Genomic DNA, 27,511 nt, shown 5'->3' with positions numbered 1-27,511 from the left:
GCAAGAATATTTTACTTACACCACTGGCAGATCATTTTACTTGTTTTAAGCAAAATGCACTTAATCTTGTTTTGTTTCCCCCTTGAGAATCAAGACTAAATATTTTAAGTCATTTGGCTTATCTAGTAAAAGTATCTTGATTTAAGAATTGTAAGATATTTTGACTAGAAACAAGACAAAAATAGTGTAGTTTCCAAGGCAAGTTTTCTTCTGTTTTAGTTGATATTTTTAATAAATAATTTTTATATTTTATTTCAGCTTTATTACTTGAGATGTTTTCACTGATATAGTCAAGCCAACAGGTACTGTATGTGTGTGAAAGTAGAAAGTGTGTTTCAAAAGAAACCAAACCCATACCTTAAATCAAACAGTACATCTGAGCATGTAGGGTAATAGTGAGAGGTTTATTTTTCAAGCCTTGTTACAACAGTTACCAGAACATTCTGTGGCAGGAGTCCAAATAAATAACCTAGATTAAAATCTGTGTATAAAATATATGCAAACTTGATATAAAACTCTCTTTATCACCTTGAAGCTTTCTATAGGAAGACTTTGTTGCAATCTTTAAACATTTAACCAGCACAAAGTAAAAAGCCTCTGGGTAAAAGCAACAATGCCGACTAAGCCAGCAGTCAGCACAACTTTTGCAGGCAAATGATATGTGTTAAAAAAAAAAAGCTCCATTGTATTAATACACCTTACGTAAATCTTACCATGAACATTTACAACGTGGCAATGATAATACACCAAGGCATACATCAAAGACAAAATATGTATTTTCCTAAAACAGAAGGCACAGTGCCATAGACTTTTTGGGAATTACAAATAGTAATTGGTACAGCGAAGAGTCAAAGCTGCTCCCCTCCAAAGAGCACACACACAGTGCATACATGATAATTTATTAGCAAAATATAAAATATAAATATGAAAGTTGGCAGGTGGATGGAGGTATAAATGTTCTAAATGATGGACAGCAAAATCTGCAGGGTCAGTCTTCCAACTGATGTGACGTCTGTTGTATTATTCAATATGGGTAAGACCGGTGGAGGCAGTCAGTGACTTCACTGGGACAAGAGGCACACAAGCATGCTGCTTGTCACTACATAAACCAGGAAACACCCTTTTACACCTAAACCAGCAACACGAAGACAGGATCAGGTCTGCTTGGATCTACTGCTATGTGGTTTTATTCCCTCTCCTCCAGTTTTCGTCACAATCTAGAAATGAGCAAAGAAAGATAAGTAGATAAGTGGTCACATAGTTTGATATCACACCTACTGATAAGTAGCTCATTAGAAAGTCTGGATGAAATTAATTAGATAACCTTTAAAAGAAAGGCTGCTATTTTTAGCTCCTCAAAAAAAAAAAAAAAAAAAAATAATAATAATAATGCTTATGTTGACAATATTGATTTTCATGTTCAGGGTTAACACCGTAACACCATTACACAAATAATTGGTAGGAGGCATAGGCCAGGCGTGTTCAGACTAGTAACAACATGTGGGCTTTTTAAAGTACTTTACATGCTTCAGACAACCTCAACGCCTGAATCATGCCACCATTTCATTCACCATAGAGAGGATAAGGATGTTGTTTCAATCCCTTAGCATTTTTTCTCATTCTCAAAGTCTGATGGTCGACCACAGACTGGCATCAACAAAACAGCAAAGTTTCCATCTTTTTGCTACTGTGTGCGTGAGGTTATCAACAAACATTTGGAAGACTGGTGGAAGACCCCTTCTTGAGGTTGGACTCCAAAATTCCCTAAACTTTTCCAAGTTGTAGCAATCATTAGAAGGACCTCAACTCTCTTACCTCAAAATCTCAAAATACCAATGAGTAAGTAACATAATTCCCCCCAAAAAACCCTCCAGATTCCAAAAACATGTAGTCTGTGTTTTTCTTTTTTTTTGTGTGGAATTGATTCAGTAGGCCTTCACACAGGTAAAAAAAAAAATATATATATATATATATATATATATATATATATATATATATATATATATATATATATATATATATATATAAAACCAATCAATTTCTAGCAGATCAACATTTAGTCTACAGTCTCAAAAATGAAAAAAGCAGGTTCCATTAATATATACCATTTAAAACATCTAGAATTTTCACTTACAATCATATCTGTCGTCCTCTTTTGTGAAGCACTCTTTAAATAGGCAAAGCATGGTCCGATAACAGTTGTCCAGTATTGACTTGGGTGTAACAGACTTCCATCCCTCATCAGATTGCAATCGATCGAAGATGTCTTGTATTCTTTCTGGATATTCTCTCTTTTTTGAAACAGGTACAAAAACACGCACACATTTAGATTATTATGAATTTAAATAATGGGAATATATCACTCAAATGACAAATAACATCTGCAACACAGATTGGATAGATTAAAAAGGTCAAATTGAGTTTAGAGAGTCTTTCATTAAAACCAATGCTTGTATTCAAAAGGAGAAAAAATGTAGTTTGAGAGTTAGCTTTGAGATACAGTGAGCAGTGGCAATGACAGCCAGAATGATATTGCTGCTGGTAAGAAAAGTGAAATCACATCATTGTTCTAACCTCGCCATTTGGGGGATTCTGTTGACTATAAACCACCTCAAACTGCTTGAAGAGATTGTCCAGATTGGAGAGGTATTTCTGGCGTGTCGGATGTCTCTCTGGCAGCACATTTAAAACCTTCTTTATACCCTGCATACTAATCGTAAGCCACAGATCCTGTAAATCTCTTTTCAGCACTGGCTCCTCGTCATCACTCATATTCTAGAGATAAACAACAAGGAAAGAGAAGAAAAGGAACAGTTATGAGGAAGATGTTCAGTTATGGTTATGATATATAAGCATGTATTCTTTTACAATGTCAGAGTCTTGTAATGTGAGTTAGGTCTAAGGTCAAACGTTTTATGCCAGGTTAGGTCAAATTCAGTTCAGTTACCAGACAACAGGAACAAAATTATATCATTTTCCAAATAGTTTGCATATTCCCTCTTTTTTAATAGCAGTATACAATATAACATGGGGAGTTCATAGCTTATTGAACTTACAGTTTACAGTTCAATTAGTCTGATTGTGTGAGTTTCTTGTATTCAGTCCATTAACTCCATTATAAAGTCTTCTTCTATCACATATATGTTGTTTGATATATATCTAACTGTTCTTTCGTCCATTTTTATATAATGCTACAATACAATCATTTCCTGTATTATGAATTTCTGTATTTTTTTATGTTATTATTATTATTATTTTATATATATATATATATATATATATATATATATATATATATATATATATATATATATATATATATATATATATATATATATATATATATATATATTGGTTATCTAGATATGTCTGAACAGGTTTTGGGTGATTCACCCCCGTATTTTCAGTCATAGACCATGAGAAGCCCTAAAAGTGTGCTTCCAGTCTGACTCTCTCATAAGTCATAATTGCTCATTTGTGTGGGAAGTTGTGAAGAGTGTGTCTTTAATTAATGTAAAATGAGTTGGTTGGTGACAGTTACAGTGGGATAAAGACTTACCAGTCTGCTGATGTTGCGTAGTTTGAACACCTCCTCATAATGCACTTGTATAGTATAGTTAATGGGAAAGTTCATTTTCTGTAAATATACATGGAAACCTTTTATTGGCATGTTGTTAATAAGTCTCTCATGCTACACATTTATATTACTATTAAGTTGTATATTTTCTTCTTTTTATTTCTGTTCCAAATATCTTTCCATGTAAACTTTACAGAGTTTACAACTGTCATTTTTCAGAATATAACACCATCATTTAAAAATATAAATCTTTTTACCATAAAACGTCTCCTTTTGCTTATATTTAGGTCCTCCTGTACTGTTTTCAGAGGTTTACAGAGATCTGGTGCTGCGTTTATGCACATTAGTAATAGACAAATAAAACCTAGAAGGACAGAAGATGAATGAATCAGAAGAAAATGATGGCTTTTAACATAATGTCATTGCTTATATTGAAACCATCAAGAAATGGTTGCTGGTTTGCACTTAAAAGTCACAACAAAATATGCATAGCTCAACAGGGTAAGACCCTGTTTTAAAACACATTCAACATCCTTTAATACAAAACTCGTAATGAATTTATTGGTAACTGAAAGGATTGTGCCTTGTCTTGTATCAATACAAATCTTTGTTTTAAATTTATTCATAAATGGTTTGAAGATGGAGTATACATTTCAATTTAGTAAAATTAATGCCATTTAATAATTTGCTTGATTTTAATTTTTCTGCACAACTGTAAGTCATAAAACGGTGTGAAGGTGTCTCTGAAGGCAACGATGCATAAAGTGTCAAGGTTTGTACTGTGACAAGACGCAAACCTCAAACCACAGCCCAACTTACCAGGAATTTTTTTTTTTTAACACTGAGCACTGCTGCAAAAGAAAACCTCTAAACATCTTCCAGCAAAAAACACAACCGGGCAAAAAACTAAAGCTGAATGAAAATTAACAAACCATAATTCCACAACACAAGAGCTTCTGCAGTCTACATGTTGTTAAAAGCAGGAGGCATGATGATCATACAGTGCTTGTGGGAGATAAAGTCAAACTCAAGCAGATTAACCATAATAAACCGGAGGCTGATCATGTGTCTATTTTAACTCAAGCTTTTATTGTTCAATTTAAGTGATTCTGACTGGCTAGCCCAGGGTGGAAAGACAGGGCACACTTTGCTGTGTAACACAGTACGGTTGTGGTTGAGCTACAATATAGGGCAGTTACCCAGAGACTGACAGTCAGCAAAGTCTCAGAGACCATGAAGCAGACTACCGAGGGCCAGAGGAATTTGTCATGCCACAGAACCTGTGCTATTTACTGGAGTCCAACCACTCAACCCCCTCCTCCCATTCAAGTTACTCTGGCATTTTTGGCCTGGTATAACCCTCCTTGCCCTCTCTTTTATCCTTATGTAACAGTCATTGTCTGCTCTCTTTCTCTCTCTCTCCTGAACACAGGAAGTGGTGACATTAGCAGTCACGTCTTAGTCCTTCAATAGAAGTGGCATATGCAGTAGCTCTCCGCAAACATATGTTCAGGGTTGACACTCATTTCAGAAGAAGCAAAAGACCAGATATGCACATTTTAAAACCACACACCCCCTCTCCGTAAACTATTTTCTAATCTAGCTCACATAATCACCCACAGAATTCTCAGACATTTGTTTTTGTGTAAATGCACAAGAGCCTCTTTCCTGTTAGCTTAGAAAGTAAACAATTATTTTATGTTTTTCTGCAGGGCCACTAAAAAAAAAAAAAAATTATGTGTAGTACTGCCACATCCACATTTCCCACATGAAGATCTTCCGTATCCTCTTGGATACTTTTCATTATATGATTTATCAAATCAATAATTTACTAGACTTTACTTACTCAGCACCCCCCTGAGGAGCCAGCATTCAGACTGGACCATGGTTCTGCTTATACTCTGCTTGCACTGTAATATGGGTCGAAATTCCAGAAAATTCTTCGGACTTCTTGGTCTATAAAATAAAAAATGGAATAGTCAGAGCAAATATCACACTATACTGAACACCAGTGTTCTGACCTTGCCATTACATGACTTCCTGTTCACATCACTGCCTTTCTAAATTTTGTTTGCTGGTCAAAAAGAACCAGTGATGAAACATCTGAATTCATTTATTCTCGTTTTGGATTGTAAAATATTTAAATATCGAAAAAGAATGAGCTGGCATATCTGAATTTAATGGCACATCTGAGTTTTTATTTATTATTAGGTAGTAAAAAGTGAAGCAGGAAATGGCAACTCTTCTCATCTGAAGTGCTAGAGCTGTCATAATGTTCCTGTCCTTATTCTCTAGAATTGTTCAGTGGGCGTAAAACAAATCCAGATGTTTTTTCTTTTCTCTTCTTTCAAAAGGAACAATTTTAATAAAGGTAATATAATAACGTCTTGACACAGGCAGCAAGTTTCTGACTAATAGCCATGTGATAAACATGTAGAACAAGTTTTTTTTTTTTTTGTACAGATCCACATCTTTACAGAGCCACATTTTTATTATATGTAAATATAATAAACATGTGGATCTGTAAAGCAGAACCACATCCAATAAAAATCTATGAAGTACTGAATACAAGCCAGAACAAATCATATCCTTAATGTAACGTCATCTACTATCTGACATAATAGTATTTTCACAATCAGTTCATTTTTTTCTGAATGGATCAAAACCCCATTTAAAAGATCTGTTTCTATTTTTTTCTCTCTTAGTCTAATGCAGATTTTGAAAAATGTGTGATGAGGCCAACGGAACTTTTGAGAAAAAGACAGATTGATGAAACATTTCATGCTGTTTTTTTCCCATATAGTTCTTTTCATTTAAGCCATCTTTTTATTGGTATATTTACCATTTTACATGTGCATTAATTGCCAAACATGTGCATTAATTGCCAAATATTCTGGTTATGCCTTTAGAACAAACTTCTGGAAATACTAGAGATGCCAAATCACAAATTCTCATTCATGTTTTTACAATATACAAAATTTGAATAGCGAAAGGAGCATCATGATGTTTCCTTCCATTTCTATGCAATGTTACAGTACACACACAAAATTATTTTATTCAACACCATAACTATGATCACGCTATCCAATATCACCCAGGAAATTTGGACATGCACAGAAATAAATCAATGTTCAGTTTGAATAGTGGATGTACTGTCAACATGAAATAAAATTCTGATTATTTCATCCACTGGCTTATTCAGATTTAGAAACTGGAATAGGGTCTTAATTTATGGCAGTCAAGTTAAGACCTTTATATATCGCTTAAGAAGATGATGAAGACGATATAATAAGAACATAAGAATATGACCAAATTCTGATTAATATCAGAGAAATTCTGATTAAAAAAAGAAATCTGATTAATATTAGAATTATCTTGTGCATGTAAAAGCAATGAATTACTGAGGTTCAAAAATGAAAAGATAGCAAAAATTAAGAAAACTCGTAAAAATAAATACAAAAGTATAAACAAATGAAAAAAATCATTAAAACAAAACATCATTCATCATGAATGCAAAGACATTTCATAAATTATGGTTAAATTATAGCATTCATATGCATGCAATCGACTTAAACTGTTGATGTATCAATAACATTTTGGTGTCAGAACATGATAAAACATCAGTTTTCAATCTAAACAAATGAAATCAAAAGTGTCAGGTGATCGGGCAGGATCGTTGCACCTGGGCTTAGATATGAAACGCGTTGCTGCGATTGATTCCAATATAAGACGCATTTACACCCGAAACGATTCAGCAGCACGAATATAAACAAGCCACAAACCTATAGCAGTTTTACAAACCTTTAGATTCGATGACCCAGGCTATCTCATTGGGAAACCATCTTCAGAGTACGTTCAACAAGTGGCAGTTGTTTGCTTATCTCTGTAGATAGGACCGCTGACACTTCCAGGCATGCAGAATACAAAAAGTAGTAAATTCGCCCCTTTTTCAATGCAACGTCCACCCAAATGACTCGGAAATTCCCTCTTTATGTCACCTCTTTATGTTAAGTTTACATACACCCGCCTACAGTCTTCTCCACTCGAAGTAACCACGAGTGAACACGCTGAGTAAAGCGCCCCAGTCGATGAGACTGTTACTTTCACTTTGGGTCTAGATAATCTATTAACTCATCAGTGACTGGGTTTGGAAAAAAGGTTCAGCCTTCCTGAACTGAAACAGCGAAGAAACAGCATATGGTGCCTTTATGGCCGCTCAACCAACTATAAAGAATCTGACCCCCCTTATTAAAGTTTGAAATGTTGGGGGTCTTAAAAGTATTTCTACATACAAGTAAATAACTGCGTTTTCGAACATTTCATACAAGCTACTCAAAAGTTCACAAGGTTAGTCAGAACGCGCTAATCTCAATCGTCTTTAGCGGTCAATATATTTAAACATACTAAGTCAAAAAAACTTACATAAAAATACTTTGTTTAAAAATTCTTTCAATTTTTTTTGGACAAGACAAACATATAACGACTTTTCACAGAAAATGTGACAAAAATACCCACCGTAAGTCAATGATGCACATATACCGCACCAAACCTCTGCATTTTTATAATATTAAGGATGACCACAAAAATGGAATTTCATGACAAAATGTTTTCTCGGACTCTGAAGTGCCTCGGTCTCGTGACACAATGGACAACGAGGATATGGGCGACCAACGCACACAGAACACTGGCCTTGTGTCTAGGATTGCTTTGTCAATGTCTACAATGGCCCCCTTGTTTTGTAGTACCTATATCCTCTTTTTAGGGTCATAATCACTTGAGGATAGTCTTATATGCTGTCTTGACAAAGGCCAAAGCCACTCAAGACCCAAGACAAACAAGAGGGATATTCCAAGTGACCCAACCAGCCATTAAATTTTTTTTTGTCAAAATAGCAGCATCTGTCAACTTAAATTACATCACATCAATATGGAAACCCCCCAATGGAAGAGTGAAAGAAAACTTTTGAGCATCACAGGGTTATAAACACCCTCCACAATCTCTCAACCCTTCTTTAACAACCTGATATTACTTTTTTTTTAACCAGTGCAGAGCCGTCACTTAAATTCAGAGCCCAGGACGGTTTTATGGGTTGGTCCCCATCAGCACAGACCCTAAGAAAAAAATATTTTTTATTGCCCCGCATCCTTGGGGTACATTAACAATTCAAGAGTTACCCAACCATCCAAGTTTGGATTTGGTGACATGAGAATCCAGGATTTAGATTTATAATAATTTTACAAATTACAATAATCATGCCAACAATAATAGCCTTGTGTTAGTGGAGTAGGAAGCAGTTTGAGGTTGCTGCACTAGTACATTACAGTTACATTCGAGAGAACATAAAATGATTCACTATAGACACACAGCAGACTGGAAAAAGCTCACAGCATATTTCTCATGTCAAGTAGACTTGCAAGAGTTTTGGGTTACTCTCAAGAAAAAGGTCATGAATTATTTATGATTAAGGTTGCAGTTATAGTGATCACTGGACTGTAGTAGGAATGTGGTAGAAAATAGGTTTTCATTTCATTAACATTGTGGGTTTAAGTGTGACCAGGATGTGACTCACTCTAATGAAATACTTAACATAGTCTGTCTTCGCTTTCGTCATGCTCCACTGACTCAAGTATTTTAAAATGAAAAGTATTTAAAAAACTGACGAGCTAATGAGATATTAACTGGAATCATTGTCGCCAAAAATAGTGATATGCATTGTTTACAGCATTACTGCTTCTGTAATACAATTTAAAAAATAAAAGCAAAATTCAGTCAAGTGAAAATGGAGAACTTGCATCATTCTGGGTTTTAAAAAAAAACAGCAACACACCTATTTTGGTATCGTCAATAGTTTAAGTTGGCGGTCTCTTAAACCCATGGTATAAGTCAGCCTAAAGTGAAAATATCAAGAGCTCCACGCGATGTACGCATTACACTAGAAGTGTTGGGCATTCATCTCAAGTAAAGGACTTTTCAAATAGAAAAAAAATGAGGTTGTCAGGTCAATTGCAATCAGATAAAAAAAATAAAAAATTATCCAACAGATTCAAAATCCCACTCTTAAAACTTGGTGAAATTGAGAAATAGCCTATATTAACTCTGACTCTAAGACTGAACAATTGTAAAGCATCAAACAATGACTCATTGTCATGAGAAAGATTAATGATCATTACGGGGCTTCCTCCACCAAAAAAAATAAAAACAGCAAAAACCCGCTTTGCCTGTGGGCTCAGTTAAAGACAAACAGCTAGTCTTGTGACACACGGAAATACATAAGAATGTAAACAAATTTATTTACAAATTTCATCAGCACTATTTCTTTCAGATTTTCTGGGTTTGGATGATCCCCTCCACCCAACAAGTTAAAAACCACAACATATTTGCTGTATCCATGTAGAGACGAAAACTAAAGCATTTTACAATTTACTGGTTTTACAACAGTAGCAACAGCTTTTTAACTTTCAAAAGAGACATTTTAAATAGTCAAAATGTGAATAATGGAATGTTTAATGCAGACTGATTCATACAGCAAAATGAAAATGTAATTTGCATTGTGGAAACTACAAAATAAGCAAACATTTTTCAAGTCCATTCATATAAAAGCCAATCCTGTATACAAGCAGATGTAGTCATTTGCATGAAAACATTCCTCTGAAAATATGTCACTATGCACTTAGTATGAACTAAATAAAACAGATGCTTTGTCCAGAGTACAGTGCCAACAGTCAGTTCAAGCATGACAAGGTCAATGACCACTGGGACGGTGACAACTCCCAGCTGGCCCCAGTTAAAGGGGGAACTTCCTTCAGCAGTAGCCAAAATGTTACTCCTATACTTGCGGTAGGAAAGATTTGAGACCGCACCAATGGGAAACTTCGAAAAACAATTGCGTTTTCCAGATTAGAAGACACTAGAAAGCATAGCGTGTTCGGATGTCTTCCAGTTTCTTCGATACCTCTGGAGGTGTGCGGTCCAATTCCTCAGACACACTCTTCTGCTTATGTGGGTCCATGGAGTTAAACTGCTCACAAAGGTCTCCATCGATCACATTCTGGAAGCATACAAGAAAACTCAATGAGAAAGATGGCCAACCAGGGAGTTAATTACCCAAATCTCTCTCTTTAAGATACTACTCAGAGCATAAGTGGCTAATTAAGAACTAATTAAAAACTTCTGTTATTATTACAGCTGTGTAGTGTATTAACTGTGTTTGTCCTTACCTTTACTGGGAAATAGTAGGAGCGAAAGCTGAGGTGATCACGACCACACAGAGGGGGAAACTCAGAGCGCATATGCATCTCCAAGTGCTGGAAGAAGTCATGATCCTGAAGACAGATGAGACAAATACTTATTTTAACAATTTAAAAACCTTGTTAAATCACAAAATAAACTGTGGCAAACCTTTATTCCTTTAGCTATCAAACAGATTAAGAAACTGAAGTTACGCCATACATGTGTAACGGTCTATACTCTGATGGCCTGAAGTTAAGAAAGTGGCCTGACTGGAGTACTTCACCTCTTCTGCTTTAGTGGTTTTAGACTTATGAAAGCTCATTGCATGTTAGCACTCCTTGTGTAATTACTGGTTATTCACAATTTAGGGAACTGTACCTCATGAGAAGTGAACGGCACCAGGATGCCAATGCCTCCTGACAGCGTGGTGTACACCAGAGACTCAGATCCTCCAGGAATGAGGGTCGTTTTCTGGAGGGACAGCACAGTCTCTCCTATGTGATAGTTAATAATCACCTCAGCCTGTAATCAACAGAAGAAAAAAATTGAAGTCATGGATTTTTTTGGGGGGGACAATTTAGGCTTACATTTCTCAAAAATAATTCTCTCACCTACAAGTTTAATCATGCAGTGCATTTTTGTTTTTACAATGGAGCAACTGCTGCACAATCGCTTAAACAGTGCAAGCCTGATTTCATGATCTGTATGCAAGGCAGCCTTGTGTGTGTGCGCTTCGAGTGCACACAAGTGCACAGTCTCTAGGAGACGAGTGCTGAATGGTTTAAACACTGACTAGATTTACAAACAAATGCAATGATAAACTTGAGATGATGCGACACTGCCTCGATTGTGCAAGAGACAATTCCTGTGTCAACTCTGCAGCGTGCAGTACACTTATGGTTTTAGACTTGATGTGATTTAAAGCCATTTGTGCATTTTGAGAGGTAAAGAGAGAGCGAGGTGATTCACTCAAGCTGTTTCTGACAGATTTAGACTGTGCAAGACTTGTTTGTCATAGCAAAACTGAAACAAAAAAAAAAAAGTCTTTATGAAGGTTAAGCAATTTACTTCCATATACCAAAGGGCATGGTGTCCTCCGCAGGGCAAAGATTGCAAAATATAAACTGAAACTCTGGCTAATACTAATAAGTACTAATAACCAATATAATTGGTTCATAATTTATAATTAAGATTATAATTTAGATATAATTTGTAATATATTTAAAATAAAAGTAAATGAAAATTAATTAAACTTTACAAACTATGGCAGATGGTTAAATACTAATCCAAAAAAAAAAAAAAAAAGCCTGTTAATCAGTTTAGAAACTGAACAATTTTTCTCTAGGATCCACAGATTATTCATTCAAAATAAAAGCATAAACATGCATTGCAGTAATTAAAGTGATTAGTAAATGCTGATTAACTTAAAACATGCGATTGAGCTTAATTAAATGAAATAAACTATTCTGGTGTTAGATTAGAACCTGTGTGGTCCGAAACAAAATTTGATAAACATAGCATTAAGTATAAATAACCTTTACTTGTTTCTTCATCTAAATCTCGTGTAAACACGAACTAGTGAATTTGACTCCAATGTATAAACACACAGCACTCCTATTATTACACTTTACACTTTAGTTCCATTCAACTAAGCAATAAGCTACCGTAAACTTTTTATCTGATATCGAACAAGTGGAGATAACAAATAGAAGTTAAATATCCAACACTGGAAAATAAAGATAAAATAAATATCCTCTGATAACTAATATGCTCATGATGTATTGTGCATCCCTAGACAAGTTCCACAATAAGTTTACAGCAAGCACCTAAACCAGCTCAGTCCTGATTACACACGTTTTAGGCATGTCCGTTAAAGCTAGACACAAGTCATTGATGTGCAAATTGGGACTTTCCCTCGTGTCCACCTAAAACATTTCCATGCTCCCAATCTGCAAATAATGATCTCTGGCGAGAGGACAAGATTTGTTGCTGAGGTTTCAGAACCAGAGTGGAGTGTGGACTGCCAAATGTTTTGGGGTACAGGTTTGAGTGTGCGCACGCAAGGAGTACAGCAACCACAAAACCAACCAGACGGACAAAAACAATGAGGAACAAGTGGTCAGGACAGCTTCGTGCCAATAGTCTATCCGGAACATGTGGGAGAGTGGAGTACTGAGGATAGAAGAAACTTCTACCTTTTGTGATGCTCCGTTAAGCAATCCTCTGTCCCACAATGCTTTGCTCCCTGTGGGGTCCTCATCAACATCATCACTGGTGTTGGGAGGCAGGCGGACCTGAAAATAAATATGAGTATGTAATCTGTGGCAAATCTATAAAGATCATGACAACTGTTGAATTCTCCCTAAAAATGGTACACGTGCATTTTGTCCTCCATTGCCACTGCTAACAAATTACACCGCTTTAAAATTGTCAGATGTTACAAGTTTATTGACACTAAAATACTACTGAAATCAGAGTGTGTACACTAACTTGGCAAGCAAACTCAGTATCTGATACATCGGTGACTTTTCAAAAGCAAACAGGTGATCATACTTACAATGCAGATATTTCCAAACTTATCCGCAGCAGCCATGGTGTCATAATCAAGCAGGCAGGCAGTCGTGACCCAACGAGGATAGGTTTCATCAGCAAAGATAATAAGCTGGTTCTCGTTGCGCCTGTAGCGCACCCAGAATAGACTTTCCTGAACATCGGACACTATCACACGCTGCCCGATAGTGTGGATGCCTGTTACCAAGTTAGGAACATGCTGCAAGAATAAGAAAAGGAGACTCAGTCATCATGGTTAAGCAGGTTGTACATGTTTTAAAGATGCCAAAAGACATGCAAAAGCATCGCAGGAGAAACATTTTTGCTCCAGTTAACAGTTTCAAATATATCCGCTTCACACTTTATATCAGTGCAGATTAATTTATTTACAAGCTTAACTTGAACACTTCAGTGACGTACTGTATCACTTTGTGGTCTGAACTTGAGTTTCAATATTTTTCATGTGGTTATGCATCAACAGCAAGGTACTAGAGAAATGCGTCATTGACATTACTCGTATTATTCAATGTTCTAAAGAGAGAGAAAAAAAGCTTGTCCATTTCCTCTGGAAAAAAACAAAACAAAAAATATGTGATTGTGACATCTCACTTTGTTTTCACACTTGCGAAGAAGTTTCTTCTTCCCCAGGTCATAGATGCGCAAGAGTTTGCCCACTCCAACCAACACTCGTCCCTGAAAGGGAGCAATAGCTAGGGGCACGTCCTCCACGGGTGTCTGTCAATCAGAACCAATGTCCAAATCAATTACATTTTTTACATTTATCTTGTTTAAGAGGAAGCTTAACAGAAAAATAACCGATACTTAGCTTGGTTAAAGCATCATTAAACGCTATATAAACTGGACCACAAACATTCATAACATGGGATTTTTGGGCCTTGGCCCTACACTAAAAAAAAATGTTTCATTTTGTGATGTGTCCTAGAAATCCATTTAAGCACAGCACATTTAATTATTTGTGGGAAAATCCACATTCCTGAGCCCCTAGCTAACATGGGTCATTTCCTGTTTTGCTCACCTTGTGCAAAAACTCCAGCTTGTCCCCACCTCCTACCAGCCGATAGGTATAAATATAACCTCCACCAACAGAGCGTGGATTTAGTATCATGTCTCTGGCAACTCCCACCAACACATACCAATCATCACCTCCACTGGAAAAACGGCATACAGCCACACTGGAAAAGATACACGTAAAAAGAAACTAAGGTCAGAGAAAGAGGTTGGATATGGAAGAGACCAACTTAACACTGGTCGCCATTCTAAATTATGAACAAATGGTCTGAGAAAATGGGAAGGAAGTTTTGAATTATGAACGTAAGTGCAAGTCGAGTTGCATACAAATCTACATTGTCCTGTTCATACCATATGTTCAACATTCCTAACCTGAAAGCAGCCTCATTCTGTTCCAGCTGCACCAGGTCCAGTGTGTTGCCCTGAATTGGGTTGATCATGCGCACTAGTGAGGCCCACTGTCCAGAGCCTGCTTTAGGTGCCCCAAAGATGGTTTCTGGCAGGTTCTCGTTCAAGAAAGCTGCTGCCATTTCTGCAGCCAGCTCTCTTTCATCCTCCCCTGCTGCCTCCACCATTTCCTGTAGAGCAGAAAAAAAGCTATTTTAGTTTTTATGATACAATATGACTAAAAATAAGCGTACATCAATGTGCTCGTTTTGCATTTGACGTTTAAGCAATTGTCATTGTATTCATTGGTTGCTAACAGGCGTAGGACTGCACGTCGGAAAACGGCTGTCGGCATTTGCTACCAATCAGACATGAGCATCAGTGAGTTAAGGATCTGGTCAAGGTCACAGAGTCTGAATTCATCCCAAAGTAGTTGTGGGGTTCAGGTCTGGGCTTGTGGAGGTCAGTAAAGTCAATCTGTCCCGTAACCACTAGATCATTTTGTGTACAGGGGCATTCTGGAATAGACTTGCGCTCTCCACAAACTGTTGCCACAAAGTTGGAAGCGCAACTTTGTCTAGAAGTATGATTCATTACGATTCATCTTCACTGGTATCAAAACAAACCCCCTAATTATAAGTGGCCGCCCGCAAACCTATGGCCACATAATGTATATAAGAAATGTTTTGGAAAAATTTGCAGATAAACAAGAGAACTATGTTAAGCAATACATTCAGAAGTAGCATTTCTACACCGCAGAAAACGGTTGAAGAATGGCATCAATATGATTTATCTTTGAAGGACCACCACAGTAACCACTGCTTGCACATTTCACAGGGCTGGTCATATTTACAGCTCGTCAACATGGAATTACCCTTGCAAGCATGCTTTGTGAAAACGCTACCACAAAACAGACGGACAACTTCTGACAAGAAAGCAATGAAATTCTGTCTCAGTCACTGATTACATTGGGAAACCAGTGTGTGAGTCAGACGGGAGAAAAAGAATATTAAAACAGGAGATAAGGAAAAAATTCCAGAAGAGATGAAGATAAAATAAAAGCAGCATTGTTTTTTAATCGCGCCCTGTGAAAGACAGGTTCACTGACCTCAGCCATCTGTTGCTTGCGCTGGGCTTTGGTGGCTTCAGTGTAGGCATTGTGGTCCGTTTCGATTAGAATCAGGTTATTTGTCTCTGGGTGGATGACAAATTTGCGAGGGGTGTACTGCAGTGGGAAAGCCACTTGGTTGAAGATGGCACCCAGTTTCTCAAGAGCCAGAATCCTAAGGGAGATGGTGAGAGGGGCATACAGTGAATTTAAAGGCAGAGTAAAAAGTTAAGACAACAGTTAAAGGTTGGATGAATTATGAAATCTGGAAGGTCAAAACCTCCTGTTTCCTGGCTATAGTTTGTCAGAATTAGTCTTGTGTTGATAAAATGCCAGCTGACCTGAATAGCAGTGATTTTAGTTTTAATCACAAAATTTAAGCTCCAAAAGGGCATCTAGCACAGACCTCCAAAAAAAAAGATAAGAGAGGTCTACACTTCTGAGAGTTGCTAAACTCTCTCAAACTAAAGTAAACATTAAGGTTAATCTCACGGTATATCTCACTAAAACTGTCAAGCAGCATACAGGTCATATTTGATCCCAAAATGGAAAAAAGGGTTTAAGGATTGAAACTTTAGGCCCAAGACTAGCTTCATTCAAGCACATTTAATTTATCTTAATTATCTTCTCATCTACGAGTATCAGATCACTGGTCAATTATAAGTAATCACACTTTAAAGTAGCAATATTGGAACTGAAATATGTGAAGCCAACCACAATATGCTTGACATTATAGAAACTCACAAGTTTGTGAGAACATTAAAGTTCACATTATGGACTGAATACAAAATGTGTGTGTGTGCATTTACCTCAGTGTGTTAGTGGAAATGGCAACAATACCCTCAGGACACTGTTCAGATGCGAACCCTGATGCATACTCTAAGGTTTCATATGACAATGGAGTCAGGTGGAAACGGGACTGGTATGAGTAACTCAGCCAGGAACGACTAGACATGGCCAGAACCTGCACAATTAAAAGTCATTTAACCAGGTCAGCAAATTGGCAAGCTGTGCGCCATTGTTAAAGACATCAAATGTGAAGGTTACTCACAGCTTCTTGGGCCTGCATCCGGACTCTGAAAAGCTTGACGGGGCGAGAACCGAGATACCGAGTGCGAGTATCAGACAGGTCTCCAGTCACTGGATCCAAAACAGTACGCAGCAACACTCCATTCTACAAACAAAGAGGTGATAACAGTGAGCAAGCAAACAAGCAAGTCATGACATCAAGTAACAGGACAGTCACACTGCAGCTAAAAATTACCAGCTTTTGCTTGCTGACTATTAAGGGTGCCACATTTACCTTTTTATGTTGCAGAAGAGAAATGCACACCTTTCTATGTTATCACCCAAAGCAAACAAGAGTTTCTTACCTGCAGGCCAATGTTGAGGTACAGGAAGCCAATGGTGCCTTTTTCTCCAAGCTCATCCTGCTTTTCAACTCCTCCCATCTCCACAATACAAAGAGACTCTGGCTGGGCGGGAAGAGCCTGCATACTTAACGGCTGCAGACAATCCTGTGCAAAAAAGTGATTCCACAATTTACACCAAGGCCTGTTACAGTAAAGCTTTCAGTGGACACTTGGATCCATGTTTTAAAGCCTAAATCAGCTGACCAATAGAAGATCATCTTACGGATGGATCCAGGGAGATGATGCGGACTGTGTTGTCCACCAACCCAACAGCCAGGAAACGGGAACGTTGCTCACCAGTGGGCACATTTGCCAAACTCATGCACACCACATCTGCAGACATCTCCTTCCTCTCAGTGTATTCATTCAGCTGCCCGGACTGTTAAGAAAGAGAGAAAACTTGAATTGAAAGACAATCATTCAAACAAAATATGAAAATTCACATGACAACATAGGATAAAAAGTATGTCCGCCAACATACCGGGTCCATCTCAAAGTAGACCAGCTCTCCTCCAGTCAAAGCAATGACCACCTGCCTCTGATTGACAGCACATCGGACAATTGTCTTCTTCCCCGGGGTCTTCCATTCATTCACTCTCTTATCTGCACGGATGTGACGGATCCCATCTGGGTAGACCTGTAGACAACCAGCAAATGAAGTAAAACCCATTTGAATGAGATAAATGGAAAAGCATAATTGTTTAATCTATGTCTTGGGAATAAACTAATTCATTTAAAGGAATAGTTCACCCAAAAAATAACTTTCCAAAATTAGTTTATGTTTTTCCAAATCTATATGACTGACTGACTTCTGCTGAACACAAAAAAAAACTCAAGATTGTGGATAACAATTTGGTCACCCACATTCTTTAAAATATTGTGTTCGGTAGAAGAAAACTCTAAAAAATCGTTTTTTTTTTTTTAGTTTTTCAGTGAACTATCCAATTAACAAGGAAAGAGAAAAGTTTCAATGGGATATTGTGCATGTAGTTAAGAGAGATGTCGCTCACTTGTACAAGTGCATCTTCCCCAAGCAACGAGCAAGACAGGGTGGGTGTTGTGCCCAAGAAACCAGAGTCTGTCACTTCTTCCACAGTCTCTCCAATAGAAAGCACCAGGGTGGCGTTAACGAAAGACACGATGATGTAGGCATCAAACTCATCTGTGAAAAGGAAACCCACAACATTCTGGTTGGAAACTATTGCCAAATGCGGGCAAATTGGAAACCATAAAAGGAAACCGAAACTTAAAAATGACAAAATTCAATCAAATGTTTAATCACTTGCTCAATTAATGTTATGTGCGCATCTTTCAAAACATCCAATTTGTTAGTGTGAGTTGAGAACATTAAAAAGAGTTACCATTTACTCAACTGTCATTCTGTCTTCATTATGCATTTTAAAGCATTAACTAAATCTTTAAAATCTCTTCTGTGATGGTAAAAAAATAACCTTCAGTGAATGAACAAGCCTCTATTGAGAATGAAACCATAATTCACTGTTTGCTTACCTCTCACAAAACTGCACTGTCAAAATGAAACTGATTACCTCAAACACTACAGTACATAGACCACAAAATAAACCTTGCTAAGCTCAGGCTGCATGCACAGGGCAAAGAATCTAATAGCAAATCACATGATTTCAGAGAAATATCTGGCAAACAGTAACTTTTCTGAAAGCCCAACCTACACTCTGCATGCCAAGCAAAAGTCAATGAATGCTGTTGATCTAGTAGAATAACTTCGTGAAAAGCTCTTACAAGTGAGAGCATTGTGCAAAACTAAATTTGTGCATCAAGGGGAGAATCTAGAATGTACTTTTACAAAAAGCACCAAGAAATCAGCTAGTGTGGTCCTGCATGACTCAGAGAATCTTGATGCAGTTGGTCAAAACCATAAAAGGTTTAAACACATTCCTACGTTTCCTTCCTGTCAAAAAAATAACTTCGCCATAGTGATGTGTCTCAATACTTTATTTCTCCAGAGAAATGCTTGCAGAATAACTTGTCTACATAGTTGATGTACATGCAGACACACTTTATGAATGGGTCTTTTACCTTCTACATGTCTCCTAACAGTCCACACGGCATTGGGGTTACCTGGCAGTTCAGAAACAGCCATTTCTGAAACCTGAAATGACATGCATTATTTTTATTAAAACAAATGGTCTCTGGAAAAACCTAGAATCTAAACAATAAAACCACATGAGTTGCAAGGGACTTGCTATTAATGCAGTGGGTGTCAATTTTTATTTTGCAAACATGCTGTGAAAGCTGCAACGGAAATGTAACTCCTAGCAACACAAACCTCCAGTCCGTGTCTCAAAACTCTGAGTGTAGATCTGGGTCCTCTGCCACATGCCACATACAGCTGTGGTGTGTCTTCATTAGCCAAATCGGCAATCTGCAGTACAGTAAAAAAAATTAGGTAAATAAAACTGTCTGTGGGTTCAACACTACTTACAGAGGAATTTTGGATTCGTTTTCTTCATTACATAAGGGAACAGATGGTACAAAGAGGAGAAAAGAAAAAGTCTGACGTGTTTAACACACTCAACTAACCATACTGATGGGTGACTTAACACTCTGCAATTTGCTAACTACAAAACAAGCTGCTCAATACTGCACAGTCATCCAAGCAGTGAATCATTCCCAAACATCTGCTCTCATGCCAACTTGTAATCCCACTTCCTGTCAGTAAATCCCAGCTTTAGGGTCAACATAAAATTTGTAATCTATTTAACTTCACTGCAATACACACATTTACGCACCTGGCAGGACATGATGGGAGAAAGATTTTCTTGCTCGTCGACCAGCACAAGGTTCTTAAGGGGTCGAGGTTGGAAAAAGAATGTGTCTCCCTCCTCCAGAGGCATGGCAGAGGAAAACTCGGGTTCCTCATCATCATCACCCAAGTGAGCAATCTGATACAGGTAGCTGACAAACACATTTTTCTTTTTTAAATACATTTGCAAAGCCGTTTAACACAATGTGTTCTACAGTGAGGATTAATGAAATGCTTCGGGTTAAAGAGAACATGAGAGAAGTATGGTTACAGAATACACTGTAAAGGTTTTCAGCTAACTGAAACTTCTACTCCCACATTCCTCACTCTTATTATCAGCTTCAGTAATCTAGTTATTGCACTGAAATCTGGGGAAAGGCCACCAAACCAAAGGTATTATATTTTTAGGTGAATGAAAGAATGTACAACATAGAACAGGAACTTACTGGTTTCCAAACTCTGAAGAAACAAATAAGAAGCCAGTCTTCAAAACACACATGGCTGTAGCCACTGGGATGGTATCAAAATACTTCATCCTGATCTCGGTCACCTAAAATATTAATAGATATTTAATCCAGACAGATATCATATCAATTTCCAGCATTTTAACCTCTCATGTGTGTATTCTGATACTCTCTCTCTCTCTCCAGTTTAATAGAAGTGCCTTATGTTATATTACAGCATTCACTTTATATCCGTGAGCTTCATTAATAAAACCACTATGCTATGCTGCATTACATTCAAAGTCCGTTATCATAGTGCATTTATGCAGGCGTGCAATTTTCAGCAGAGGTTTTAACAGCATTTCACACACCTTTATCCGCGAATATCTGCTTAACAGATATAAAAAAGGTAGGAAAATTCTTCTATGCATTTTATTTGCATAAAAGTAAATTTTTAGCATCAACTGTGTTCGGGTAAGGTCATGCACCCACATTTCTTCAAAGCCTGGGTTGAAAGTTTCCAAGTTGCAAGTACAACTTCAAGGAGTTTTTAATTGCACATTTTCAAGTATGAAATGCAGACTTTCTGAGCTCAATGGAATACAACACAAGTATTTTAATGTAATTATACTTTGCTTTAACACCTCTGCATGTCCATGAAAAATATACAGATGATAAAGTTAGGTCTCTGGTTGTGTACTCACCATCTCCTCATCAGTTTCCAGAGTAACCTTAAAAATGTCTCCCTGTTCTGTCTGGGCTAGAAAGAAAAACATTGATTTGGTCTTGTGCGTGGCAGAGCAGACAAAGATCATGCCTCGCTCAGGATCATCCAGGTCATTCTGCAAGAGAAAAGCACTGTGGTCACGTCTCACATCTGTTTAATTTCTTCTGTAAACTCAATGACTGAGAACTTAACCACATGAGGTCAAAAATTATTATTATGATCAGAGGTCTTTATGTGTCTCCAGTTATATAGTCAGAGAAGAGACATGAAAAGCTCATCATTTCAATACTATTAGCTGTTCGGACATTTCAAGGCATTTCGTTTATTGTGATCACACAAACTCACCCTTCTGCGTGGGATCGGGCAACGGATGTCCGGCTGGTCCCCAAAGTTTTTGTAGGTGATATAGTTCTCAGAGCAAATGAGAACACCGCTGGGACCATCCGAACCACCAGGAACTGCGACAAAGGGTGAAAGGTCAGATCCACACAAACTCATAAAACATTTAACAATCTCCTCCTTTAAAAGCAAAACTGAATCAATAAAGATCAGATATCAAAACAATCTCTTCACCAAACAGTCAGAGAAGAGACATGATATTCATCATTTCTGACAAAAAGCAACAGAGAACATTAATTGTAAACTACAACACTGTTCAATATTTGGGGTCTGTACGATTTTATTCTCACCAAGGATGCATTAACTTGATTAATATATACAACAAAAACACATACTGTGAAATATTACTACAACTTCAAATAATGTTTTCTATTTCTATTTTTTTTATATATATAATTTCCTGTGATGTTAAAGCTGAATTTATAACAGCCATTACTTCAATCTGAAAATGAAATAAATATTTTGTAAAATTATAAATGTCTGTTTGGTCACTATTATTCAATTTAATAACACCTTTGCTAAATTTGCTAAAATAAAAATCTTATTGACCCCAAACTTAAGTAAATTTAGATTCACAGCTTTTTTTTTTTTATGTTGAAATAAGTGTTAGATAACAAATGTGGTCGGTTAAAGGTATTGCGAAACACAAGCTTGTGAATCCCTATCTAGCATTTTGAAATTTGTGACACCCTGACATTCTAAAAAGGTCAGTACCTGTGATGAGGAAGTTGCCGTGTTCCTCCAGTGCCTCGCTGTACTTGCGCACCACGTGGTTGAGGCCCAGGTCCAACTCATAGAAGGTCAGAGTCTGCTGTGTGTTAGCAGCAGCCTCTCCAGTGGGATCGTTATCTGCCTCCTGCAAAACCATTTATAATTATAGGTTACAGACATGCATCACCTGACTGACTGTATTTGTAAAAGCATGAAAAAACAGAGTGAAAAAGTATCATGGCATTGGTTACATGCACAAAAACCTCAATTTACAAAGAATCTCAGTTCGATATTCAGCTAGCTGCTTGTGTTTACATTCTAAAGTTAGTGGTTCAACCTTTTTTGACTTACAAGGACAACCACTGTCCAAAAAATATATGAAGGCCCCCATCATATAGGCTATAGATATTAGAGCTGTAACTAACGACTATTTTTTTCTGTTGACTAATCTAACGATTATTTTTTTCGATAAGTCGACTAATCTAACGATTATTTTTGTAACAATAAATAATCTAATGTTCTTTTTTTTTATTAGCTAATGAATCCTTTGGATAACTTTACCAAAAAAAAAATTAGTACAACTTTAAATATAATATTTCAACATTTATTCATTTTCAACTTATGTGGTTGAAGCTTTTACAGTATAAAATAAATAAGAGGCAAAGAAAATTTTACTATGGTAAATGAGCTTGTGATAGCATTTATAATTAAACCACAGTAGCCATAAATTTACAGTTGTCTGAGACGTCATGAAATGTTCTTTAGCATCACAAACCATAAAAGGTAGTCAGGGTTCTGCTATGGTTTAGCATGGTTTCCAGAGATCTGGAGCTGATTCGGGGTAGCTCGGTGGTTTGTGACTGGTCTTTTAAGGGGCCCTTCACATATCACGTCTATTGCACGCTCAAGTTCGTTATTTTCAAATGCAGGCGCGCGATAAGCGCGCTCATAATGGAAGCGCGATGCGCTTGTTTTTTCCAGGTGCGTCCGCACAACATCGAGTTAAAACCATCAACTTTTCAGAATGCCGCAAGCGCAAGAATATCAGACCTGAACCAGGAAGTTGGTCACCAGATCACACGGTAACCAGTTAAACTCTAACACCGGAGAGCGCCAAGATGTTTTCCTCTGAGGTGCTCGCGAATCGCAGTTGTGCTGCCGTGGTTCACCATATCGGTTTTACAAAGGGAACAAAGGGCCATTTTATTTGTCCTCTGTTTAAAGTATTCACATACTTTTGATAACAATGGTCTCTGTTTTTGTGATAGAATGCAACTTTCTCCATTCCCAGTATGCCATTACGCGAGATGTAAACAAACAGTGTGACGCGTCGACGCATTTCATGCACGTCGACCTATTTTTGTAGTCGACGTAATCGATGACGTTGACGCGTTGTTGCAGCACTAATAGATATTTCTGCTGTTATTATGACAAAGCTACTTTTTAATCTGCAAGTTCAAAATTTAAAACCACATTTTGTGATTCCACAAGTTTTAAGTAGGGCTGCATGATTAATTGGATGAAAATGTCATACGCACCTTATCAGTAAAGCTGGCTATGTTATTAGTAGTAAATCTCCATCACATGCTTTCAGATGGAGCAGCATTTACTACACAGAGCTGTAGTTCACTGACAAGCTACGCAAAATCGCATTCATAATCACAGACGATTCTATTGCATGATTATGTAATCAAAGATATCGTTCTGCGATTAATAAATATAATCAATCTATGACAAAAATACTACTACCGTATTTTTCAGACTATAAGTCGCACTGGACTATAAGTCGCATTTATTTAGACCCAAGAACAAAGAGAAAACATTAATGTTTTCATTGCATGGCTGACACCGCAGTCGGTGTATGAATGAGTGTGTGACTGGATGAATGTGCACTTTGGATGGCCATGTGGTCTGTTGAAAGCGCTATATAAATGCAGTCCATTTACCATTTACAATAAGACGAAAAATATCAAACACCACTGCCTCCTTACGTTTCATTTAAACATTAAAAGAAGAATGACTCTGACCTCATAGTCCATCTCCAGGCAGGCAAACATGGGGTTCTCAAAGCCCGCATCCACACCAACTACATGGTAGACGAGTGTGTTAGCCTTGTGGGCCTCTAGAGGGGAGGAGATGGTAAGGCGAGCAGCTGCATCTCTATTCAGGATGTATACCAACTTCTGCTTCTCTATGGCACCTGGGAAAATTGAATTTGCATTGTTAAAATGGGAGAATGCATAAATTTGATTAAAAATTTTCACCCAAAAATAACAATTTGCTGAAAATTTACTTAGGCTTGTTTTTCTTCTGAACGGATGTTGAAACTTAGCATTACATCCTCAGTTTTTCCATAGACTAACACTAACTTTGTGGTGGCACCACCATATATTAATGCCATCATGTGAGAGAGAGGTGCTCTACAATGAAGCAAGATTTAACCCATTTTAAATAGTAAAATAAAAATTAAGGAAAATCTATTTGTGGCAGTCAGAGTTGATATTGTGGCAGACCACCACAAACTGTATGTTAAACACTTACACCCCACACTGAATGGGTGCCTACAGAATAAAAGAGTTCAAATGGCTGATAAAAACACCACAGTAAATCTACAAAGCTCCAGTCCATCAATTAATGACTTGTGTAGCAAAGAGATGCATGTTTTAAGCAACAGATCCACAATTAAGACATTTTAACTTTTAACTGTCACTTCTGGCCAAAATACCAGTCCTTAATGGATTATAACGCTCCCTCCACTTGAAAAAGTCCATCCTCTGTTGTCCTTTCACATCAAAATGGTTTAGAATGGCGTTGGAACTTTAAATGGTGCTTGATCATTGCAAATGTTTCTGCTGATCCAGACAAGATTACTTTTTCACTGAATAAAGCAACATTACATTTATTGAACTGATATTTTAGCCAAAAGCAACATTTTGAAGTTAAAAACGTCTTTAAAAACATGCATTTTTTTTCTCCACAAGATTGTGAAGTTTTCATCAGCCGCATGAACTTAAATTCTGATGGCACCCATTGCCTACACAGAATCTGTTGGTGAGCAAATGATATAATGCTAAATTTCTGCACATCTATTTTGATGAAAAAACTAATTAAACTACATATTGGATTGCCTAAATGAGAGTACATATATTTTGTTTTAGCAAATTTTCATTCTTGGGTGAACTGCTCTCCTAACTCGTGTCTAACTACTATTACTTTGAAGAATTTACTACATGTAGTTTTACCTATCATAAAAGCTCTGCCCTTTGGGTCCACAGCGAGGAACTGCCCTGGCACAATACGTCTGCAGCCGCTCTTGCCGAACGTCTCCTGGTGTATCTTTTCAAACATGTTCTTAGAAGGATGGTACTCCAAGATCACAATACGGCCAGAGTCACTTCCAACCACAACATAGTCTATTGCAAAATGAGAGAAGAGATCCATATTAAGAATTCAAATCTCTTTATAATGAACCATGCAAAAAAAAAAAAAAACACAATTAGAACCATGTTGCTCACCTTTAGTACCACCAGTCAACCTGAAAGCCATGAGGGATCGGATGACACCAAACACCTCCATAGTAAGCAGCGTGTGGACCTTACCAGTGTTAGCATCAGGACGCAACAGTTCCAGAATTTTCCCACGGGAAACAACAATCTCCTGCAGCTTAGTTCCTAGTAAAAAATAAAAAGAAACACCTACGGTTTAAACATAATGCTTAATTCATGCTCACACTTCAAATGAACACATCTACAATATAATTAAAAAAGTCTGCATTCAAGAAACTACACAGGACACAGTGCTGTTGTTCAATGATGTATCGTTACCAGAGAAGTTTCCATGGATGGCATGGGAGATGCCAGTCGCCCTCTGCAGGGTCAGGTTGTAGAGAAACATGGCTGCTGTCACTGAATCTTCAGGCTCAAGACAAAGAGATTAACCAGCACCTAAAAGCAAGTCCCACAGAGATTGTATATGTATCAAAGTTTAAAATGAGGACAGCAAAACGACTTCTTAGAAGGCAAACATTGAGTTTATTTTTAGCACAACAACGTTACGCTTAAAACGCCGCATAGATATTAATGCGTTCCATATATGGTCATATGCATACTTAAAAATGCTAATGTTCAGAGAATAAATATTCTGGGTTTCAAACAGTAAGTTAAGGGTAAACATTTTGCATTTCCAATAGTAGCTCTAAGGCAAACCAAATGTATGCAGGACAAAATGAACACTGCATGGCGGAACAAGTTTCACTTTAGATCGTTCCTCGACTTACAACATCCACGGAGAAAAATATCGATAAATAAGTGTTCTTGTAATTGTACTTCACGTGACACAAAATCAGCACAAATTATTCTGTTAACAGCGCTTAAATCTGCAAGCGTTAGTCAGTTGGCCATTCATCGTTAGCATGTCGGCTAACAAACGTTATAGTCGAAATAAAGGCTATAATTATAATTTCTGAAAACAAATCTTATTATGACAAGGAAATATGGGTTATTCGCGAAATGTTTGAAAGCTATTTACCGAAATAACAACCAGGATGTTGTAGATTTCAATCAGATGAGAAACTTAAACATTTCATGGTCGTGCTCGCTCGTTGTTTCGGACGGCGCTAGAACGACAGAGGGCCTTCAGAGCTATGTGGCGCACAACGGTATCGTCCGAATACATGCCTGATCGAAAATATCGACCTCGAAAAAGAGATTTGGTAGAAATTTTCTGTAAAAACGATATTTCTGCTTTTAATATTTTCTCAGTTTTGTGGAATATTATTTTATTTAATTCTGACTGTTTAGTTTTACTTAAGAAAAACATATGCAAACAGAATTTTAAGTGTAACATTCATTTACCACGGTAACTTTATCATTATTATTATTATTTATTTTTTTTTGCCAAACATAGTGGCTGTTACTACAGTAAAAATTTTAACGTTTATTTGAGTTCTTAAAAGGGAAATTAAACAAAGTGGCCAAACGATTTTTAAATCTTTTAGAATGTCTAAAAGAGGACCCATGATTTTTGGAGGAAACTGGAAGCCATGATCAATGCTCGTAAAAGCGAACTCGGTTTTATAGTAGAGCGCACAATTATTTTTAAATGGAGCATCGGTTTATAAAACGGTATTAATTTCTTCTGAAGAAAGGCACTGCACT

At 37.2% G+C, this 27,511-nt stretch overlaps 2 protein-coding genes and 1 non-coding gene across 3 annotated transcripts; all 3 read right to left on the bottom strand.

Moving 5' to 3' along the window:
- Positions 1-385: 385 nt before the first annotated feature.
- Positions 386-7,691, bottom strand: LOC113061470 (interleukin-34). Its single transcript, XM_026230602.1, has 7 exons — positions 7,379-7,691; positions 5,424-5,533; positions 3,835-3,941; positions 3,560-3,637; positions 2,575-2,775; positions 2,135-2,291; positions 386-1,217 (listed from the first exon to the last, which is right to left on the bottom strand). Exons 2-7 carry the CDS (start codon positions 5,461-5,463, stop codon positions 1,177-1,179), a joined length of 624 nt encoding a protein of 207 aa, XP_026086387.1. The 5' UTR covers positions 5,464-5,533; positions 7,379-7,691; the 3' UTR covers positions 386-1,176.
- Positions 7,692-9,850: 2,159 nt separating this feature from the next.
- On the bottom strand, positions 9,851-27,029 carry sf3b3 (splicing factor 3b, subunit 3). Its single transcript, XM_026230601.1, has 27 exons — positions 26,883-27,029; positions 26,180-26,299; positions 25,871-26,026; positions 25,598-25,768; positions 24,383-24,555; positions 22,359-22,500; positions 21,591-21,703; positions 21,223-21,360; positions 20,522-20,625; positions 20,062-20,227; positions 19,599-19,694; positions 19,349-19,421; positions 18,304-18,455; positions 17,775-17,930; positions 17,517-17,672; positions 17,255-17,398; positions 16,933-17,055; positions 16,691-16,845; positions 15,882-16,056; positions 14,759-14,964; positions 14,394-14,550; positions 13,967-14,092; positions 13,365-13,577; positions 13,003-13,101; positions 11,186-11,329; positions 10,795-10,899; positions 9,851-10,625 (listed from the first exon to the last, which is right to left on the bottom strand). Exons 2-27 carry the CDS (start codon positions 26,247-26,249, stop codon positions 10,485-10,487), a joined length of 3,654 nt encoding a protein of 1,217 aa, XP_026086386.1. The 5' UTR covers positions 26,250-26,299; positions 26,883-27,029; the 3' UTR covers positions 9,851-10,484.
- On the bottom strand, positions 21,779-21,861 carry LOC113061920 (small nucleolar RNA SNORD111). Its single transcript, XR_003278472.1, has one exon. It is a non-coding gene; the product is annotated as a small nucleolar RNA SNORD111 (small nucleolar RNA).
- Positions 27,030-27,511: the final 482 nt, after the last annotated feature.

This window comes from Carassius auratus, chromosome 43, assembly GCF_003368295.1.
Source record: "Carassius auratus strain Wakin chromosome 43, ASM336829v1, whole genome shotgun sequence".
NCBI lineage: Eukaryota > Metazoa > Chordata > Actinopteri > Cypriniformes > Cyprinidae > Carassius > Carassius auratus.
This window is presented reverse-complemented; position numbering and strand designations above follow the sequence as displayed.

Bases quoted from the DNA above. Each gene is read 5' to 3' on its own strand.
- LOC113061470 (XM_026230602.1), bottom strand. From the start codon at position 5,463: ATGGTCCAGTCTGAATGCTGGCTCCTCAGGGGGGTGCTGA. The intron at 3,942-5,423 runs GTAAGTAAAGTC...CTGTCCTTCTAG, and splicing joins GCTCCTCAGGGGGGTGCTGA to GTTTTATTTGTCTATTACTA. The intron at 2,292-2,574 runs GTTAGAACAATG...GTTTCAAAAAAG, and splicing joins AGAATCCCCCAAATGGCGAG to AGAGAATATCCAGAAAGAAT.
- sf3b3 (XM_026230601.1), bottom strand. From the start codon at position 26,249: ATGTTTCTCTACAACCTGACCCTGCAGAGGGCGACTGGCATCTCCCAT. The intron at 21,361-21,590 runs GTGAGTTTGTGT...TTTCTCTTGCAG, and splicing joins GCCCGATCCCACGCAGAAGG to AATGACCTGGATGATCCTGA. The intron at 17,056-17,254 runs GTAAGAAACTCT...CTTTGTTTGTAG, and splicing joins ACCTCAACATTGGCCTGCAG to AATGGAGTGTTGCTGCGTAC.